The 21,046-nt window shown below is 45.1% G+C and overlaps 1 protein-coding gene across 2 annotated transcripts in view; it reads left to right on the top strand.

Moving 5' to 3' along the window:
* The first annotated feature begins 180 nt into the window (after nucleotides 1-180).
* Nucleotides 181-21,046, top strand: part of ep300b (E1A binding protein p300 b) — a 34,502-nt gene continuing 13,636 nt past the window's right edge. Inside the window, exons 1-19 of one of the 2 annotated variants that reach the window (XM_068579617.1) lie at nucleotides 181-2,374; nucleotides 4,359-4,966; nucleotides 6,337-6,513; nucleotides 8,226-8,526; nucleotides 8,985-9,098; nucleotides 9,266-9,508; nucleotides 10,003-10,108; nucleotides 10,232-10,360; nucleotides 10,800-10,917; nucleotides 11,057-11,240; nucleotides 11,532-11,609; nucleotides 12,015-12,094; nucleotides 12,454-12,594; nucleotides 13,037-14,569; nucleotides 14,916-15,155; nucleotides 15,327-15,516; nucleotides 16,624-16,775; nucleotides 18,836-19,075; nucleotides 20,073-20,161. In XM_068579617.1, coding sequence (XP_068435718.1) covers nucleotides 2,281-2,374; nucleotides 4,359-4,966; nucleotides 6,337-6,513; nucleotides 8,226-8,526; nucleotides 8,985-9,098; nucleotides 9,266-9,508; nucleotides 10,003-10,108; nucleotides 10,232-10,360; nucleotides 10,800-10,917; nucleotides 11,057-11,240; nucleotides 11,532-11,609; nucleotides 12,015-12,094; nucleotides 12,454-12,594; nucleotides 13,037-14,569; nucleotides 14,916-15,155; nucleotides 15,327-15,516; nucleotides 16,624-16,775; nucleotides 18,836-19,075; nucleotides 20,073-20,161 — 4,817 coding nt within the window. In that variant the 5' untranslated portion in view covers nucleotides 181-2,280. The remainder of the gene's footprint in view (nucleotides 2,375-4,358; nucleotides 4,967-6,336; nucleotides 6,514-8,225; nucleotides 8,527-8,984; nucleotides 9,099-9,265; nucleotides 9,509-10,002; nucleotides 10,109-10,231; nucleotides 10,361-10,799; nucleotides 10,918-11,056; nucleotides 11,241-11,531; nucleotides 11,610-12,014; nucleotides 12,095-12,453; nucleotides 12,595-13,036; nucleotides 14,570-14,915; nucleotides 15,156-15,326; nucleotides 15,517-16,623; nucleotides 16,776-18,835; nucleotides 19,076-20,072; nucleotides 20,162-21,046) is intronic. The other variant, XM_068579618.1, reaches the window with a different exon arrangement.

Below are 21,046 nucleotides of genomic sequence, written 5' to 3' on the forward strand. Positions count from 1 at the left end.
CCTACAGATTGAACTCGGCCACTGCCGACAGCACGGAACCGGTTTCCGGACAATCCCGAACACCTACGAAGACAACCTCCCCTGTTCTTCCCTCCCTCCTCCCTCCCTCCTCCCCTTCACGCCTAATGTTGCTGTACCTTCAACCCTCCCCCCGTATCAGAGGAGTAGAAACAACAAGCCGCCATTTTGTTTGTGCGGACAGACCGTCAGAAACAGGAGGAGATAACCGAGAGAAGGAGCGACTCCGGCGACAGCCACTCCGGGAACCAGCGGAGACCGAAAGAGTGGCGAAATCCTGTCCGTGTTACCGAGAGAGAGAGAAAGCATCACCGAACAGATAAGACGTCAGTGGAGGGAAAACCGAGTCGGCGATAAATATATAAATATATATATATATATAATTATTTATGTGTGTGTATATATATATATTTATATGTGAATGCATGAGAAGGAAATACTCCGACAAATCCAAGGAAGGGGGTGTTTTGCGGAGCGAAGACGGAGGAGAGGCGGAAGAGGGCTCAATATTCTCATAACGAGGAAAAACCTGCGAAAAGGGGGAAACATCAACATGAAAAATCATTATGTGTCCGTCGCGGAGGAAGGAAAGGATCCGCATAGACAATTATATAAATAAATTGCTGCCGGGCAGAAGGGAGAGGTGGAAAGAAAGACGGGTTTAAAGAGAAGGAAGGGGAAAATTGCCAGGATCAACACGAAGGGGGGCATTCTCCATCACAAAGAGTCAATGAGAGGATTTTGTCAGCCCAAAATGTGTTAAGGGGGTGTCAATAATAGTGTGCCGATCAGAAGCTTTCTGCTTCCGAAATAGCCATCATTTCTGAGCGACCCATCGTCATTTTTTTTTTGATCACATTTTCGCCTGTCGCCCTGGCTCTGCTCCGGTTGGTGCTTTTTCTCTTCACCGGCATGGCCAAAACATCATACAAGCAGTGAGTAACGGGTGTCTTTCTTTAAAAAAAAATGTATGCATCATTCTTTTCCTAATCTGAGATTTCAAGTGCTTAAACCGAGCGAAACCTGGGGGAGGAACCTCTCGTGGAGCACAAGATAAGGAACCCCACAGATCGTCCTCTGCAAAATAAAAACTAATTGGATCAATCGGACTGCCCGCTGATTGGCAATTAGCGCTGTGATTGCCCTCAAGAACTATACTGTCAAAGGAGCCGGCATCTCAATCGATTGCACAAGAGCAGTGTTTTGTTTTTTTGACAATACTTTGTTTTTCAACATTTGCCAATCCTGCAGACTGCGACCCTGCGATACTTGCGCGGAAAAGGGGGGGATGCTTGCAACAACCAAACGTGCAAACACGAGTCTGTTTCTTTCTGACCCAGTGCCTTGCATGGTCAAACACTAAGTGCACATTGTAGTCGGCATGCACGTGCAAAAGAAAAAAGTCATGCCTGGACGTATACATCCGCAATATATGTTCCTTTTATCCGAGTAGCTGCAAGTGCGGGACTCGATCCGGTGTTTTCATCTTCCTGCAGAACTGTTTGAACTATTTATTCACTCACTGGTTAAGCCAATGCCAGTTGTTTCCACCCCCTCGGTACAGAGCGACTGCCGGGGGTCTCCGCTCTGCGGTTGACCGCCTCCTCGGTCCGCAAACGCGAAGGCATCGGCGGCATCGAGACCCGGGAGATGTCCGATCAGGTGAGAGGGACGGTAACCGCCACCGAGGCTCCAGTAACTGTTGCATGAGCGAGATCGGCCTCCAGAAGTTAACACGGAGGGGGTTTGGATCCCGGTTCGCGTTACTGGGTCGTAATTATCATTTCCGTGCCCTGACCGAGAGACTTTCCTCCGTTGGATCGGCTCAGACCTGAAATACAGGATTTTCTCCGCGGACGATGGCGGACAGGACTGAGTGCAGCACGGAGGACGGATGTCGGGACGGTTTCTGTGTCGCTGAAGAGGCTGCATGAGGTTGTCAAGAGGGCCGCACGCTTGCCCTTTTCGCCGGCTCCACCTTCCCACCTCCTCCTGTTCAAATCTGTGAAGAAACTAAATCTCCGCCAGGGGAGGGGGGCCGCTATCTCCAGAGGGGGATAAACCCAGAGAGGGGGATAAAACAGAGAGAGGGAGCACTCCGAGGGAAGGAGTTCAACATTGCTCTCTTCTCCCCTACCGTCCCCCAAGCGGTGGGGGAACGACCACGACCGGTTCTCGGAGGGAGCAGGAGACTCACATAAAGGAACTACGTTTTCCCTCCGTGGATCTACAGCAACCTTTTTTTTTATATTCGTCAAAAATATGGCCGATAATGTCCTGGAGTCCGGCCCGCCTTCAGCCAAGAGGCCCAAGCTGTCCTCTCCAGCTCTCTCAGTGTCTGCCAGTGATGGAAATGGTAAATATGTTGCACGCTTTTTTTATTTTTTGCTTTAGCTGGAGATAAAATACGAAACTAGCTTCGACCGTTGGCGTATTAATTACCGGTCGGTCTTTGATGTCCCGGCGGAGTTGCAGAGCAACTTAGTTTGTCTGACACAGCGACACCACAACTAAACCAACGCGTGTGGACATAAATACACATAAATGTATACATGTGTATCTTTTATTTATAACAAAGGGGTAGTCTGAGGGTAGCCGGGGCACACCGCTGTGTGGTGCTGCTGCAGGAGCAACTTTCCTGGAGGGATGTTTTGATGCTTTAGCCTCGACGGGGCTAGCTAGCGTCTCACTGAGATCCTCCTCCAAACAATGGAAGAGTCGAGTCACCCCACTTCGCCTCAACTTGTCTTGCTCCTAAAAAAGTTACCGAGACGGGAGGACGAGGGCGCGGACGCGTTCAACGACGAGCTCCACAAATCCTCCGTGAAAGCGGAGACAAAAGTCCCGTTTCTGAAGTAGCTTTAGGAGAAAGTAACGGGAATCGAGCGAGCTAACTCGTTAGCTCGGCGGACAACCGGCTCAGCTGAGCTCGGTAGCGGGCTAGCAGCAAAATCAAGTGATTTTGGTAACCATCTAGACCTCAGCCTGCACGAACTTACACCTTTTTAAATATCGTGGGTTTAACACATTCTGCAGTTGCAGTAAAACCCCGTTTGCGGTTATGAATCCTGTGGACTTCACGTGTCGTTAGCCGACGCTGTGTTTTCAGGGCTCTATTGTGGAAAAATGGGCTATTGTTCGACACTTAATTAAAGTTGCGAAACGCGTCGCTGCCCAGCCGGAGATGTGGCCGTGGGTCCACTTTAACTGCGTGGTCACGTTTAAACAAATGGACGAGATCGTCTGAAACGTCTTCGGTCGAGTCTTTTGTTTCAAAGACTTTTAGTTTCTCAGTTGCACCGCGGTTGAAGCCCCGTTCGTGTGAACGCACCATTCACGGTGACACCGCGCTGCACTTCTTTTTCAAAATTGGTTCAACACTTGATTGGGAATTAAACTTGTTTATGTTTTTTTTTATACGTATTGAGCAAGTAGCTTTAAACTCTTGGCATCACCTCTTGTTGCATCTTCCTGTATCGATACAGAGAGATCCATGATGATTCAGATATTTAGTCGATGCTGTTTTACCGAATACCCATAAAACGATATGTATAGTATCACAAATATTTCTTAGAACAGAAAAAAACAGTGTTGGTCAAATGTGCAAAGACTGCTGGTCAAACCATTGCTCTCCAACTATGTTAGAAGATACGTAAACGTGAATTTAAAGCTTGATGCATGTTTCATTTACTACAGTATATAAACTAATGCATGATGAAATAACACTGGCACAGCACGTGTGTATACATTATTTAAGAAAAATTGAACAAGATGTTGACATGCCAGAAGCCACCATTAATCACATCAAACATGCTGGTTATGGGTCTGGGGACAACCACGGGCGCTGTCTATTTTTAAATAGTGTTTGGATGAAAGGTGTACTAAAGAAAAAACGATTTGGGATTTTAACATAGTTCAATATTCTACGACTACTTTCCCTTTTTAGTTTGCCCCCCCATTTGCAGTGGATATTCCTTCTTATAGCGCCTTCGTTTCCTGCTCTCGCAGCACATGAACACAGATGGATCCAATGCACACACCTATCTGGGTACTGTAGTGTTTACTCCTGCGGCTTCTCACCCCGACCCTACTGCGTTCACTCTCCATGTTTGGCAACCTATCAAACCACAAACTGATGCCCAGGAGAGAACCCCGGGCTGTGAGAGGAAGCTACTGCTGCACCGGCTGTCCAGCTTTGGGCTACAGATTAATTCAAACTAATGTTAGCATTGTACCACACTTATGTTAGTCTTAAAAAATTGTAGCTTTGTGAGTTGTGAACCGTATCAAAGTTTTATCTAGCTGATGCATGTTTTGGGGTTCTTTTCTTTCCTGACTAGATTTTGGTTCGCTCTTTGACCTGGAGCATGACCTCCCAGATGAGCTCATCAGTTCCTCGGACCTGGGTCTGACCAATGGTGGGGATGTCAGCCAACTCCATACCAGTCTGAGTGGACTCGGAGGAGGCCTTGGTTTGGGAGGCCAGGATGCAGCTACGAAACACAAACAGCTGTCTGAACTCTTGCGCGCTGGCGCACCAGCACAGCAGGGTGGCCCTACTCCCAACAGCACAGCACCCGGGGCTTCCATGGGGATGATGGGGGGTGTCGGCGGGTCCCCTGGTGGACCTCAAGGCATGCCCCCTCAGGGCCAGCAGCAGCAACCTGGATTAATGCAGCAGGTTGGGATGGCTGGAGGTGTGGCAGCACTCAACCGGGCAGCTGCCATGATGGGTGCCCAGAAAGGCAACACTGGACAGCAGCAACAAGGCCTGATGGGTGGCCAGGTGATGAATGGCGCGCCGAGAATGGGTTACCCTGGCAATGCAGGCATGGGTAACAGTAGTAATCTGTTGGCGGAAACCCTCCAGCAGCAGCAGGGCAGTCAGCAAATGGGACACGGGGGTCAGGCAGGGATGAGACCACAACAACCCGGAGCCCTGAACAAGGTAAGCACACTCAACTTTGTTATAGCTACAATTACAATTTGTGTATGTTAAAGATTTTAAACTGAAGTTAACATGTTCTAAATGCCAGACTAAACAAAGTGTGTGTGTGTGTGTGTGTGTGTGTGTGTGTGTGTGTGTGTGTGTGTGTGTGTGTGTGTGTGTGTGTGTGTGTGTGTGTGTGTGTGTGTGTGTGTGTGTTTTTAATGGCTGGCTGAATCCCACACTTGCATGTAGTTCTCTTCAAATATGAAACTTTTTTTTCCCATCAAATATGTTGTGGTGAATTTGTTGTAATATATGAACATTTACACACAAAATGGAACTTTAATATTTGGTCACTATGTCATAGCTCTACCACGACTATCTGAGAGTAGTTGGAACAAGTACTGAGATTTGCATGTTACAGCTTTATATGTATAATATAAATTGGAAATTGCAGCAAAAATAAATAGCTGGATATGTGATTAGTTTGAATGGAATTTCTTGAGTTTGTTTAAAGCATTCCTTTTTTTTAAAGGAAAATTCCTGCTATTTACATTTAGTGTGTCGTTCATAACGCAAAAGGCAGACACATCTTTTCAGGCCCGAGTTGCGCTCTAGACTGAACTAGACCTGTACTAGTTGCTCATGTGAGAATGCTGAAGTTGAGTTCTTCAGAACCGGTGCAGGAGTGCATGTGGTTGCGGGTTGGACCCACAGCCGCATCACTGTTCACTCTGTGGTGTTGATGGTTGACCACATGATTTGTCAATTTGCCACAGGATAGTTTTGGTCGACTGTGCAAAGACGGTACTGCAAACAACTGTGTTGAATTGTTGGCCGTAACTCTTCTGTTTTACCACTGTGATGGTGCAACAGCAAACACAGTATTTTATTAAATATGCAGTTCTAGCGGAGTTGTTTTCTCAGAAATATATTATGTCACATAGCATATGTTCCAGAGCAACAATTACTAAATTCCTTCACATTTTTGCTGTCAATAAAGAAGATGTTTGCCCAATATGGAAATGGGAGAAAATAGAATAGGCTGGATCTGAGACCATTTCGATATCTCTTTGGTATTGATTTCCCGTGGAGTTAAGTGAGGTCAAGAGAAAGTAATATTGTAACTAAACAGTCACAATAGGGGCTCATTATGAAGGGTTAATTACAAGTAAAATTCAAAAAGGGATTCCATGTAGTTTCCCTTGCAAAGTGAACCCGTCTGTTTCCAATGCAGTTTGATACATAGGTAGTCTGTTGTTTTTGTAGGTTTTAAGGTTGTGTAAGAAGTAAATATTGTAATACTTCACATTTTTCCTTCACAACACATGAAAAGTAATTGATTTAATCTCTTAACGATGAAACTTGTCTCCACACCTGCTCCCTAGATGAGTATGATGGCCAATGCGGGCTCCTATGGTGGTCCGTACGGCCAGTCTGGCCAGGGGCTCCCTGGAGCAGGGCTGGGCCCACAGCTCCAGAACAAGGCGGGTATGCCCAACAATATGGCCTCTCAGTTCAGCATGGACAAGAAGGCACCACCGGGTCAAGGCATGCCTGGGATGGTAAGATGTGTTTGTTTTAGATCAGAGCAAGTGGATAAACTCTGTAGCTGTCATAGAAGTAATTTGTATGGCTGTAGATCAAATTTGAAATTCATACTTAAGTCTCCAAATAGTCTAAAATTAGAATATCATTCCTTTTCACTTCTCGTCCTCGCTGGAACCAGATGAGTTTTTGACTTTGGACGTTTTTTTTTGTTTTTTTTTACAAAAAAGCATTGTAGTTTTTAGTAACCACTAAAGTCCCACTGAAATAGTTATTGGGAAAATGATTAGTGTGGTAACTTGCCGTGAAAAGCTCCAAAACCAACAATACATTACATTTTTGTTACGTGTTTACAATCCCGCCCGCCTCGTGCAGTGATTGGTCAGGTGTGTTAAGGTGTAAAACCAGGCAGGATAGGAAGTTCTCTCTCAAATCTTTTATCCCTAGACTTGGAGTATTGCCGTTAGACATAACCTGACAACATGCAATGCCCACCTTGTGATCCACAACTGAAGTAAACACATGCAGAATACAAAAAAAAGACATTTCCATTATTTAGCACGACACAAGGGCCTCAATTCACGTTGCTGTCCAAGTAAAATCCTCTGTTGCACCTGACTCCTCTTTTCTGAGTATCTTTCTTTTTGTTACAACTCGGTGATGACCACTGTAGTAATTTGAGTTGATTCCCTTGTTTCACCACTCTAACTGATGCATTTGCATGAAATTCTTATTTGTACTGTTTCACCGGTTTGTGAATTGAACTTGTCCACAAACAGAATGTAACAGGTAGCCTATAGAGCAGCTTCGGGGTGTTGTTCATGCTGATGATCACATCTCAGGAACGCTGACATATAGTGGCATTCATCAAATTAAAACAAGCAATTTAAGACACATTTTGCGCGGTTAATAACGTTTGTTTAATCTGATGTGGAACACCTGCATTTTAGGATAAGATTTGGAAACTGTTTAGCATGAGGTTCACGGTGTTATTATCACCTGGAGGGTTGTGGGAGGCTAAGGGGTCACCCCTGCATCTTTGTTTAATCAGTAATGAGTCCCCAGGCATTTCTAAACAGCTTCTGAAATTGATGGTGATAAATAAAGAACTGGTCGTCTAATAGTGCAATTTATCTTACAACATTTTTCGACAAACTCATAGCCATCTCAAAGGCGAAGCAGCCCGGACTGAGTCTGTATGATCATTGACTTGTTTATCATGCATGGGATTTAGTAAAGATGTAGCTTAATTCAGCATTACCATGTTCTCACATACCTGGGAGAAATAAAAACCCTTTGATGTAAGATTAGCCACGTCGCAAAACTGTACTGTCCGACTGTTTCGAGTCACTAGAGGTTATTAACTTCCTGGTTTGAGTCTGTAAAAGGTGTAAGTGTCTCTAAAAACTTTGCGCCGTCTGTTTTGTATGCTGATTAAAACTCTGTAATCATTTGCTTTTTTTCTGACTTGCATTAACAATGTGAACACGTTCTTGTGACAGTTAGACAGACTAGACATTTTTCAGCAAGAAAATCGGCCATACATGCAACCGTGTTGATTTAATTTCTAAACTGATGTTAGACTATGAAGTCGAGGAGGGACTTATCACTGCATTGATTTGTTAGCTGCCAATCTGTTGCCAAATTGGCCAATGTAAGTGGTATAACACCTGATCATTGCAGTCTTGTTAACGTGCATCGATGCTTCCTCCCTCCACTCTGTCCCAAGGCCTCTCAGCAGCAGCCTGGAGCAGTTGGTGGTGTATCCATCGGTGGAGGAGGAGCAGCGGGAGGCATCCAGGTTGGGCTCAATGCCGTCGGGGCTGGTCCCGGCACAGCGCCCCCTACAGCAGACCCGGAGAAACGAAAGCTGATTCAACAACAGTTGGTCCTTTTGCTCCACGCGCACAAGTGCCAGCGGAGGGAGCAGGCCAACGGGGAAGTGCGGCAGTGCAACCTGCCTCACTGCCGCACCATGAAGAACGTGCTCAACCACATGACTCATTGCCAGGCTGGCAAGTCCTGCCAGGGTGAGTCTGTTTAATTATGCTGATTGCTGGTTTCATGGCGTATGGTTTGTATAATAAACACTCCGCAGTGTTTAAAGTTGTCATGTATTTGCAATTCATTTTCACATATTTTTTGTGTTTATTTCCCTCTTGGTTTGCCGCTCATTTTTTTTTGTCATATCAGAATGAGTTATTCTCTCTGTATCTTTCTGTTCTACTGTAACTTTTCCTTTTTTCCATCTCATCTGGATGTAGTTTTATTTTACTGAATGACTCATACAATAACTTTAGTCTCTGGCTTCTCTCTCTTCCTCTTCACTGATGGTTTTCCCCTTTTCTCTCATCCCTTTCTTGTCTCATTATTCATCTCCCTCCTTCAACCCGTCAAAATTTCTCATTTCACTTGTTCTTCCTCGCTCTCTTTTCCATGTCTTTTCCATTTTCTCAAACTTCTCTCTGTTTCTGTCTTTTCTCCCCAGTGGCACACTGTGCCTCATCCAGACAGATCATCTCTCATTGGAAGAATTGCACACGACATGACTGTCCTGTATGCCTGCCACTGAAAAATGCTGGAGACAAGCGGAATCAGCAGTGTGAGTGTTTCTCACTCTGTGTGTGTGTGCGTGTGTGTGCGCGCGTGTCTCTAAGCAGTAAACATGATCTTGTCTCTTATCATTGAATTATTGCACATCATCTACTATGAAATGTGTAAATCCTCACAGAAGTTCATCCTCTGTTACCTCTTCCGTTCTCTTGACAGCTCTTGTTAACAGCGCAGGAGTCGGCTTGGTGAACTCTTTAGGTTCAGGGGTTCCTGGTGGACAGTCCAACACCCCAAACCTTAACCCTCCCAACCAGATTGACCCCAGCTCGATAGAGAGGGCCTACGCTGCACTCGGTCTCACTTACCAGGGCAACCAGATACCACAACAGCCGTCACAGGGCAACCTGTCCAACCAGGGGCTGCCGGGTCAGCCAGGGATGAGGAATCTGAACACCATGGGTTAGTTTGTTTATGCTATTGTGTGTATTTCTAATTATATGGTAAACTACAAGGACAATCCACAGATGTTTATGCTTGATCTTGCGTGGGCAACAAAATATTCTCAAATCTAAGGTCTGCATATATTTAGGAGCTTTAAAAGACCTTTTCTTTTTTTTAAGTCGGGTCCTGTAATGGCGCACGAGTCAGCCAAATTCACTCAGCGTGGCTCTTAAGTAATGTGGTAACAGGTGTTTGTATAGGCTGTATGGTCTTTGGCGTCAGAAGTGAATGGCCTCCTTGATCTATTCCAGCTGTAGACTGACTCGCAGTCAATTACTTTATTTCACGAGACAGGTTCACTGTCATGCTAGGAAGGATAATCTCCAGCTGTCTTTGAATCACTTCATGCCTTTAGCCTGAACATTTTTAATATGAAGATGCGTCTTATGTTGTCGGCCAATCAACTTTGTATCCTTAAAACTCTATAACTACAGCTTTAAAACTCTTTCCAGGTGGAAACTCAATGGGAGTGAATGGTGGAGTTGGGGTGCAATCGCCCAACCAACAGTCCAGCCTACTGCCAAATGCCCTGTTGCACGGCAATATGAATGCACAGAGGTAGGACTGCTTTTTTATTGGTCAGGCTGCTGTCATGTAACTGACTTTGAGAAAGTCAAAATGTGTTCTGTATTGGCTAAAGTCTCACTTCTTCCTTTCCCCTTCTCTTTATTTTTTGTCCAGTTTGATGAATGATGGTCTAGGGAGCCTGAGCTCCATGCCCACGGCAACTCCTCCTTCTGCTGCAGGCATGAGGAAGTCTTGGCATGAAGACATCACGCAGGACCTCCGCAACCACCTTGTCCATAAGCTGTGAGTTTGCTGTGTCTTGCAGGGTCCCCGAGACATTTACTATCGCCTTGAGCTAAAGAAATAAAATAATGTAACTGGTAGATTAAAATTGGAGATCTGCACAAACAATATAAACTGAGACAAGGAAGTGCAGGTATGCTTGCCGTAAGGGCTATAAATGCACTACATATTTATGTTGCATGAAGAAGTATGAAACATGCAGACATTCCAGTGCAGGTATAAGTATATGTAGAGCAGGGTAGCACTATAGATGCTAATGGTAAGAAATTATATATAGAATTAACAGCTCAAGGAATACAGTGTGGACAGTATTGATCAGATACGTTTAGTATAGATGGAGGTGTCGGATCATCTTCAGTGCTGGATGTCATTTGGGTGCCTCTTTCCTCAAGTTAATTGTACCTGTGTGTCCTTCTTGTTTGTGCATGTGTGAGAGTAGTGTGCAGGCCATCTTCCCCACTCCTGATCCAGCGGCCCTGAAGGACCGGCGGATGGAGAATCTAGTGGCCTACGCTCGAAAAGTAGAGGGAGATATGTACGAGTCGGCCAACAGTAGGGTAAGAAACCAATGCGTGCAGAGGATTGTGGTATGATCATCAGTTTCCAGCAAAGGGATGAGGAAATAAAAGCATTTTTACACTGTTGCCATGAATCCTCCTGTAACATCCTCTCTCACTGTGACGTTATCCTTTCTAGGCGGAATACTACCATCTGCTGGCAGAGAAGATCTACAAAATCCAAAAGGAGCTGGAGGAAAAGAGAAGGACACGGCTCCAGAAGCAGGGTATGATGCCCGGCCAACCTGGCATAGCCTCTCCAGGCCTCCCACAGTTGCCTCCCAGCATGGGACAGCCGCCCATGGTCCCTGGGCAATCCCCAAGTAAGTAATTGTGCTGTTTTTACCTCTCTCACACACTTCTACGTACATAGACACGCATATAAGTAATGGCTCGGCTTTTGGATCTGCCGTGTTCATGTTATCTGGCATGTGTCTATATACATTATACAACTGCCCATCATGAAAAAAAATCTGTTTTGAAAAAGAGATCATGCACATTTGCACACCACTCATAAGTTTGTTTGCCCCATGATCCAGTTTTTCTCACCGTTTTAAACATATTTTAGTCATGTTGGGCTTTTGTGATTCCTGCAACTCTTCTTACTCTGTCAGATGGTCCTCACGGCGATCCGTCCATGGTCCGACCAGTTGGACCCAATCAGATGGTCAACAGGATGCAGAACCCAGCAGGTATGTTCTTACTAGTGTAAATTACATCATTACAAAGTCAGCTGGACTTACAGAAATGTCGCCCAGATCAAAGGTGGATACAAAGACAAAAGTATTAATATAGTGTATTGGATGGCTGATGGATTGCAGAAGAGTTGGCTTTAAAGCAATCCTAGATAAATATGAGCACATGCCTCTTTCTAGTGGTGTGTAGACAGTGAGGACATTTCTGTCCATGAGATTTATGCTGCCGTCCCAACACAATATAGGTGAATGGAACTGTGCATTCATAACTAGCATTTCAAATCTGAGTAGCATCTTATATTTACCTTTTGTAGTTAAGTTCGTTTTTATTTGATCTACTTTCTACCGTGGAAAATTGTGAACACACGTCTCCTTTGACTTATTTCTGTCCTTCACTTTTAGGAATGAACCAGTTTGCTCAGATGGGGATGCAGTCGATGAGTCAGAGGTCTCCTCTTCCTCTGAATTCTCCCATGAATCAGGTTGGTATCACTTTCATCATCTCGAGCACAGATTACTTTGGGGTAATGGAAACTTTCTGCTTGAAAGTCACAATGACTGATGATGGTTTCGCAAAATTGATACTCAGGCCTCATGAAGCTTAGATATTGTTGTCTTAACTGATGCACTCTGGGCAATCTGGGCTTTGATTGGTGTGGAGGAAGGACACAAAAGTTATTAAAACAAAACAAGAACCACATTTATTTATTGAAGTTCACTTTTTAAATGAATATTTAAAGGCTGTGCAACAGTAAATGTAACCATACTTTATCGTACATCTTTATATGACATTTCTTCAGCCAGCAAAGACTTAACACACCTCTTGTTGACTTGTTTCCAGATGGGTATGGGAGCAGCAAGGATGGGTCAGCCCAATGCCACGCAGTTACAGAACCAGTACCTCCCTCCGGGCCAGTTTCCTGGGTCCAGTCCTGGACCTGTTGGCATGAACCAGCCGGGAGTACAGACTGCTGTGCCACAGGTAAGTGACGCAGTAACGGTACATTGTAATGTAAAGATGAATTTGATTGTCCATAGGGAACTTGGGTCTTTGCAAAAGCAGATAAAGGATAGGATGTAAATGGAATTCAAACATATGCATTAACTCTTGAGAGCAGCTTTGTGGGATTTCATAGATAGTTCACTCAATTAGAAATTATTCATCACCGTCTTCAGGATTTTGGCACATACTTCATGAGTGCTGTGAGAGATGGATCACAGTTGTTGTTTGGCTTTATCTGGAAGTTTGAGGACCGATTTTGTGCCTCTCTGAAGTCTTCCATAAATAATCAATTGTAGAGCTTTCAGAGAGACGAATTGGAAGTGTTGTGACAAACCAAAGTTGTGTTGTTCCTTATTATTCCTCCCATACTCTACAAAGTTTCTATGAGAAAGTTCTAACCTCTCTGTCCTGTCTTCCGTAGCAGAACCAGATGTCAACGCCGCCTTCGCTTCCAGCCAGCAATCCTGCAGCACAGTCTGCCTCTTCTGCTCCAGGTTCTGCTACCTCGGTCGGCCCCATGGGGACTGGTAATGCCAGTGGTGCGGGGCCTCTACCCAACCCGCCTCCATCCTCGACCCCGACCCAGCCCAACTCCTACCCTCACTGCCCACCCTTACGAACAAACTCTCCTTCCCCGGCACGCAGCTTAACGCCTCAACCGCATCAAACACCCCCAACGTTACCTCGATCTCAAACCCCACAGCCACAGACTCCCAGCGCATCCCAGCTGCCCCTCCAACAGCAGCAGCAGCAGCACCACCAACAACAACAACAACAACAACAACAACAGCAGCAGCCGCAGCACCACCACCAACAGCAGCAGCAGCAGCAGCAACACCAACAACAACAGCAGCAGCACCAGCAGCAACACCAACAACAACAACAGCAGCAGCAGCAGCAACACCACCATCAACAGCAGCAGCAGCAACACCAAAACCACCAACAGCAGCAGCACCAGCAGCTGCAGCAGCAACACCAACAGCAGCTGCACCAACAGCAGCAGCAGCAACAACAACACCACCACCAGCAGCAGCAGCAGCTGCAGCAACAACAGCAGCTGCAGCAGCAACAACAGCAAAAGCAGCAGCAACAAGCGTCACAGCAACAAGCGTCGCAGCAACAAGCGTTGCAGTCGCAGCAACAAGCGTTGCAGTCGCAGCAACAAGCGTTGCAGTCGCAGCAACAAGCGTTGCAGTCGCAGCAACAAGCGTTGCAGTCGCAGCAACAAGCGTCGCAGCAACAAGCGTTGCAGTCGCAGCAACAAGCGTCGCAGCAACAAGTATCACAGCAGCAGCAACAAGCGTCGCAGCAACAAGCGTCGCATCAAACGTCGCATCAAACGTCACAAGTGTTGCAGCAACAAATGTCGCAGAAACAAGCGTCGCATCAAACGTCACAAGCGTCGCAGCAACAGGCGTCACAGCAACAAGCGTCGTCGCAGCGGCAAACGTTGCAGCAACAAGCGTCGCAGCAGCAACAAGCATTGCAGCCACAAGCGTCGCAGCAGCAGCAGCAGCAGAAACAAACTTCACAGAAACAGCAGCAACAAGCGTCGCAGCAACAAGCGTCGCAGCAGCAGCAACAAGCGTCGCAGCAGCAGCAACAAGCGTCGCAGCAGCAGCAACAAGCGTCGCAGCAGCAGCAACAAGCGTCGCAGCAGCAACAAGCGTCGCAGCAGCAACAAGCGTCGCAGCAGCAACAAGCGTCGCAGCAGCAACAAGCGTCGCAGCAGCAACAAGCGTCGCAGCAGCAACAAGCGTCGCAGCAGCAACAAGCGTCGCAGCAGCAACAAGCGTCGCAGCAGCCACCGGGTCAGGCGGTGAACTCTGAGAAGGCCATTCAGCTTCCACAGCAAGCACTTGGCGGTTCGGCCCCCTCAGGCCTCCAGGGAGGTCAAGGTTCTTCGATGCCTACCCAGAATGCTCATGTGCCATTGCAGCGGCCGCAGACCCCGGTGAGTAGATCACCATTCTTAAACCACTTTTGAGCCTTATACAGAGATACACTTGCATTCCTGCTCTGCATGCAAGTTTGGATTTTCTCTGACTCACAGGGAATAAGAAAACGCAAACAGATTAGAGGAAAAAAATAAATGTTTCAGGGAAAGTTTTTTTAAAAATGGCTGAGCTTCAAACTACTTTACTTTCTTTTAAATAATAAAATAAGTTTGAGAAAGAAATGGATGATCAAAAAGTCTGATTATATTAATTATAGAATTTGCTTATAAAACCAAAAAGTAATGTTCTAATTTTTTTTCCAAAAGTTCTAAACATCACTCCATCGCTGTCTTTTTGCCACAGCTATCTCCAAAGCCTTCTCTGACAGCAGATGGTCAGGTGTCCTCTCCAGGCTCGGTCAGCAGCAGCACCAATCCTAGCTCCCAGCTTCCTCTGGCGGACAGCTCTGCTCCCAGCCAGGAAGATGTCAAAATGGAGGTGAAGAAGGAGGAAGAAGATGACGAAGGGGCGGACACTGAAGGAGAGGGCAAGGGGAAGATGGGCAAGGGTCAGCATGACGTGAAGACGGAGGAGAAACCAGAGGTAAGATCGTTCACCTCGACTCACTGACCCGCTTATCTTGATGTCTCAGAATCCTGGTAAAGTCTTAAAATGTCGGAAGTTATATCTTAAATCCATGCCTTTTATTCAGATTTATAAGAATTCCTTAAAAAAGGAAATTCTCCTACTGACTCATGAATCCTTATCTCTCAGATAAAGAAAGAGAAGCCATCAGGAGATGGGTGCAAAGGCGAGCCCATGGATACGTCGTCATTCTCGGTGTCTTCGTCAGTGGCAACGGTGGAAGACAAAAAGCCGGAGGTGAAGATAGAGCCCAAAGAGGAAGAAGAGGGGTCGACAGCCAACAGCGGCTCCCCAGCAAGCGCTCAGAGCAAGAAAAAAAGTAAGTTTGGAGCTGCGCACTATCGTAGGTTTTAACGGCAGCCATTACCTGAACATCAATGGGTGGGTAGAGTAGCCAAAAAGTTGTAATCGAGTACGAAGTCATTGACCAATGCAAGCCAACTTGACTACTGACCTTTAAGGCAACAGAGAGCTAAAAATGGAGGAAGCTATCACACAGTAATTATTATTGAATCAAACGACCTCTGTTGGAGTTGAAACTGCTCCACCAAACAGTTTGAAAAAAGTACAAATGCATCTTTTGAATAAACTGTGAACTTGTTGTCCCGTTATCAAACTATTTAAACGTTATTGTCCTCTCTTTAATTACTATTTATTGATTTTAATTTGTGACTGTGAACAAAAGGTCTAGGTGAACTAACACCAGAGAGAATATAGATCAGGGATGTCAAACTCATTTTAGTGAGTTTCACACCACATGCTGACTATTTTGATCTCAAGTGGGCCGGACCAGTAAAATCACAGCATAATAACACATAAATAACGACAATGTTTATCTATGTTTTAAATCATTGGTGAAGGTTTTTAGATGATGAACTCTCTTTTAAGGTCTTTCAACAATTACCTAGAAACATAAAGACCAAAAATTCAGTCATCAGCCCACTTTTTATCTGCCTGGGCTCTCCTCTGCAGATTTCCTCGCTTTGTGACACGTTTGTGGCGCCACTTTCATGATGTGATCCATGATTAACGACTTCCAACACATTAATAGCAGTGCTCACATCAGTTGCGACTGTGGATCAATGGTTTGCATGTTCGTCTTATAAGCAGAGGATCAGAGATTTGAATCCGAGCTCTGTTAATTTTGTGCTTAAAAAAAATACACACACACACACACACACACACACACACACACACACACACACACACACACACACAACACCCTGGCGGGCCGGACTGGACCCCCGGGCTGTATGTTTGACACCCCTGATATAGAAGATAAACGCTTTTGTGAGACTGGCACAACTCTTCAATACTCGTGCTCTCTGTGTGATGTGAGCTATGGCCGTTGTTGTCTTTCCTCCCATTACCTTCCATCTCTACAACTTAATTCCTCATTGGGTTTTCTTGCTCCCATCTTCTCCAGTCTTTAAGCCGGAGGAGCTGCGTCAGGCTCTGATGCCCACCCTGGAAGCTTTGTACCGGCAGGACCCAGAGTCCCTTCCCTTCCGTCAGCCGGTGGACCCCCAGTTACTGGGAATACCCGTACGTATTCGAACTAGTAACAAAACTAACCTGGTAAGGGACTGCACTGGCTGCCATTTTGCTTCAACTCCTCTGAAAACGTAGCTTTTTTTTTGTTGTTTTCCTTTTCCATCATTTATATTTTGTCTGTTTGTCATAGTTGCCATATTTTTGTATTTGTTTTATACATCTGCTTCCAGTTTCTTTCATCCTTTTTTAGTTGATTTTTCTCCCATTGCATGTCAGAAGTCAAGAAAATGAGATTTGTGAAAAGTGGTGTGTGTGTATTTTTTTTTAACTTGTCATTTATAAATCAAAGCAATGACTCTTATGAACATTTGCCTTTACTTTGATGGAAGTGAAGGGCAAAAACTAAATGATGTATGTAAATCTGATTTGAAACATTCTTTGTATTTGTTTAATTGATTTGTAGACTCCCAATTATAATAATCAAAAGAAAAGATACAGTATTACATGACCCAAGTATCCATCAGAGTAATGACGAGCTTTTTGTTTTACATAGTACTCCAAATATAACAGTTGTCATCACTTAGCAATTTACTGAGCAAAGTCCAAAAGAAAGACTGCTTTACGCTCCAACAACAGTTCATGAGCCAATTGCTTTCATTTCTCACTTTAATTTGTTTGACTTTTGCTTCTTGACATGAAATTTCAGGTTTTAATTTGAAATCATGATTTTTTTGTAGTTTTCATCCCAGTGTTCCATTGCTAGCTTTCTAGTTCAGTTCCTCACCAGTAGTAGTGTGTCTGTGTTCAGGCGGGCAGTGTGTAGAGGTGGGACAATACAGTTAACCCTCATTGCATTCAAATTAAGGGGGAAGGAGTACTTGATTCAGTCTACGACTCTGTATGTACTGGCACACAGTTAAAATCATTATTGTACTGAAAACGGAGGAAAAAACATGCCCTTTTAGAGCAGTGATGAGCGAGCACCTTGCTATTGGCTCACCTCTACAGGGACCTTCACATCAAAGTGATGCAACTTTCCACCATTGTTTAATTAAGTGAATCCATTTCCAGAGACCCTCTCTGCCACCTCAATGACACTGTGAGTTTCTTACACACCGGTGGGATTTCCAAACACTGCAGTGTGGAGATATTCATGTGGCTTGTAGGTCGATGTTGTAATATGCATCACTTGTTTGTGAATGCGAGTGTTTCCTAGCCGTTGTTGCCATGGTGACACAGAGATGGACCTTGCTCTTTTAAAACTCGCACCTCCTTATTAGGTTTAGTTGAATCTCCAAAAAGCCTCTTTTCCTCGCCACGTCTTCCGCATCTCTCTCAAACTGCGTTTTTAGTTTGAGAAGAAGCGGAGGGCAGGCAACAGGAAAAGAGAAGCAACTTGGAGGCTCATCCGTCCCTCTTACACTTGCTTCCCCTCAGCACTGTTGGCTTTAACTCTGCCATCATATGGCCACTCATGCTGCTGGCATTGTTACTGCCCACCACTATGTTGCTAAAAACAGTAAATCTCTGTCTGCCTGTTGCTGTTGCCAGTTGCCACTGCTCTGTTCTTCTTGGTTTTGCACCCTAATTGCTTTCTGGGCCTGAAAGCTTTGTTTGCTTTCGGCAGGGAACCATTACACAAGCTTTTGGACCGTTACTTTCTAAGACAAATGGATAATGATTTTCAGAAGTTTTCAGCTACAACAGGACATAAAATATAGAATCTCATCTTCAGCTAGTTCTTAAAAAATAAATGTAAGCTTTGAGCGACAGAGGATCGGACGGACTTGTGGCGGTCGCCCGGTCCCTGTTCGCAGTACAGATAAGGACTTGACTTTTAATTGTAGGGTGCAAAGCAGAGACCTGGAGGGCAGAAGTTGTCATGTCTCTCTGTTTGCACGTGAACCTCCTTCTCTGCAGCGCTCAACAACATTGTCCCCCTGCACCCTCTTCTCTCCCTACTCTGGTCCCACCTGGTTGACTGCGACGCCTTCATCCCACCTTCACCTGATGACGACAACGTTGATGATGATGATGATGATGATCATACTCTCTCACCTTGGTCCCTCAAACAACTAAACCCTGCCTCGCCTCGCTCCCCTCTGAAATATCTCAACTTTACCTCGGCGCCCCTCCCTAATCAGGACTACTTTGACATTGTGAAGAACCCCATGGACCTGTCGACCATCAAGCGGAAGCTGGACACGGGACAGTACCAAGAGCCTTGGCAGTACGTCGAGGATATCTGGCTGATGTTCAACAATGCCTGGCTGTACAACCGCAAGACGTCCCGTGTCTACAAGTACTGCTCCAAGCTAGCCGAGGTGTTCGAGTCGGAGATCGATCCCGTCATGCAGGGGCTGGGATACTGTTGTGGGAGGAAGGTGAGGCAGGAGCATGTGTTGCCCTTTTCACTTCACTTGCGTGTCTTTTTTAATTGAGCTGATTTCTGGTCAGGACATTTGGGGAAATATGCATTGTCGCTTTCTGATGGAGAGTTAGGTGAGAAGTTTGATGCCACACTTAATGTATGTACGTTAAGTTTGCAGCTACAGCTCATAACATCTCTAAAGCTCATTAGTTATCATTATATATTTAGTTTGTTCAATCTGTACAAAAACTTAAATATAAAAACATTGTCTATTTTAGGGAGCTTATGTGTCCGAGTCTCTTGAGTATGCAGTGGTCGCCTGGAAATAGCTTCTAGCCAAGAAAAAGATGAGACGAACAAGACATAAAATGTGTAATTTAGTGAGTTTTAGATTTTGTTACCTTTGGACAGAACCAGGCGAGCTCCTTCGCTTAAGGCCTTTTAACATGCTGTGAATGAGAGCAGTAACTTCGCAGTGTCAGGTATGTAAAAGGTTTAGCCGGTCTGATGATTGTCCTTTCAAAGGAAGCCATCGAACCAATCACAAGACTCCTCTGATGACCTTTTTGAATCCATGAATTGTTTCGCATTTATGCCAATGCTATTCGGCCTTACCCCTTCTTCTTTGGTTAAGTTTAATGGTGGTTGGCGTCCGTTACTGCCATCTACTGGAGCGTCCCATCCATGCCAGTTTTGCCTGGTATGTCAAAAAGGTGCAAGATGGAAACGTTTCTGAATAGTCAACATCACCAGCGGTGCCTGACAGATTATCCCAATAATTTACAGTGAACTATTCAACCTTTATTTTCTGGTATTTATGCTAAGCTAATCAGCTGCTGGCTTTAAACAGACACTTAAGAGGGTGGTATGGAGCTTCTCATCTACAGTAACTGTCAAGTTTGTGTGTGTGTGTGTGTGTGTGTGTGTGTGTGTGTGTGTGTGTGTGTGTGTGTCCACTAACAAGTCTGAAAACAACTTTTTCTTTTTGTCCCCTTTTTTTATTTTTGCAGTTTGAGTTTTCCCCCCAAACTCTGTGCTGCTATGGAAAACAATTATGCACCATCCAACGTGACGTTGCTTATTTTAGCTACCAGAACAGGTAAGGGCTTTCGGCACATTGGAACACAAGTGAACACACACACTCTCTTTAGAAACTATTATGGGCATTTTGCTATGAAAAAGCAGCCAGTAAGATCAGCTTGTCATGTGTTTTGTTTTATTTTGCGCATTGATTATATTTCCTATATGCAATCAGTGCAATCACAGGAGAGTTTTAATTTGGCTACAAATGGTTACCCTGCCACCATCTTCATAAATCACAGTTTTGATTTTCATTTTCATTATGTTGTCATTCATAAAGTGGGCTCCTGTCTTCTTTGGCAGTTATTCTTTATTTCTTGCACCATCGTTTCACACGGAGTAGATTTACATGCACAACACACGACTTCTTGCAATTTCTGATAGACTTGAATAGATGAATAGGGGGAGGTTCTCCATCAGAAGACAGGTTCCCACTTCATAAATGAACTAAAAGGATGATGGGTCTCTGTTGCTTTACCATTAATTTTTTCCTCATCCACCCTTTAATGTTCGGAGACTCGTATCCCCACCCACTCACCCCCCTCCCCCTCCTCCACAGCTCCTAGTGGTCTCTCATGTTGCTGTAATGTTGTTGTTGTTTACCACTGGATGTCTGACGCTAATCTTTGCTTTGCCTTGGCTCTCTGTCCTCTGTTGGTTGTTCACATCCTGTCCAACCCTCCCTCCTCCATGCCCCCCCTCTCCCTCTCTGTCCCCTCCATTGTCTCCGTCTGACCTGTAACGATTTATTTCACGCTTTTTAAATATTCATTTTGACCTTCCCTCCCCATCTCCGCCCCCCCCTCCCCTCTCCCGTTCTCTCCCTCCTTTTTTTAACGCTTGTGATGTCTGCATTGGCCTGTTTTGGTGTGACCAATCATCCACTCCAAAATTTACGCGCAAA

This window comes from Clinocottus analis, unplaced genomic scaffold (assembly GCF_023055335.1).
Source record: "Clinocottus analis isolate CAN_PGR_092001 unplaced genomic scaffold, fCliAna1.0.p SCAF_16, whole genome shotgun sequence".
In the NCBI taxonomy this organism is placed as follows: domain Eukaryota; kingdom Metazoa; phylum Chordata; class Actinopteri; order Perciformes; family Cottidae; genus Clinocottus; species Clinocottus analis.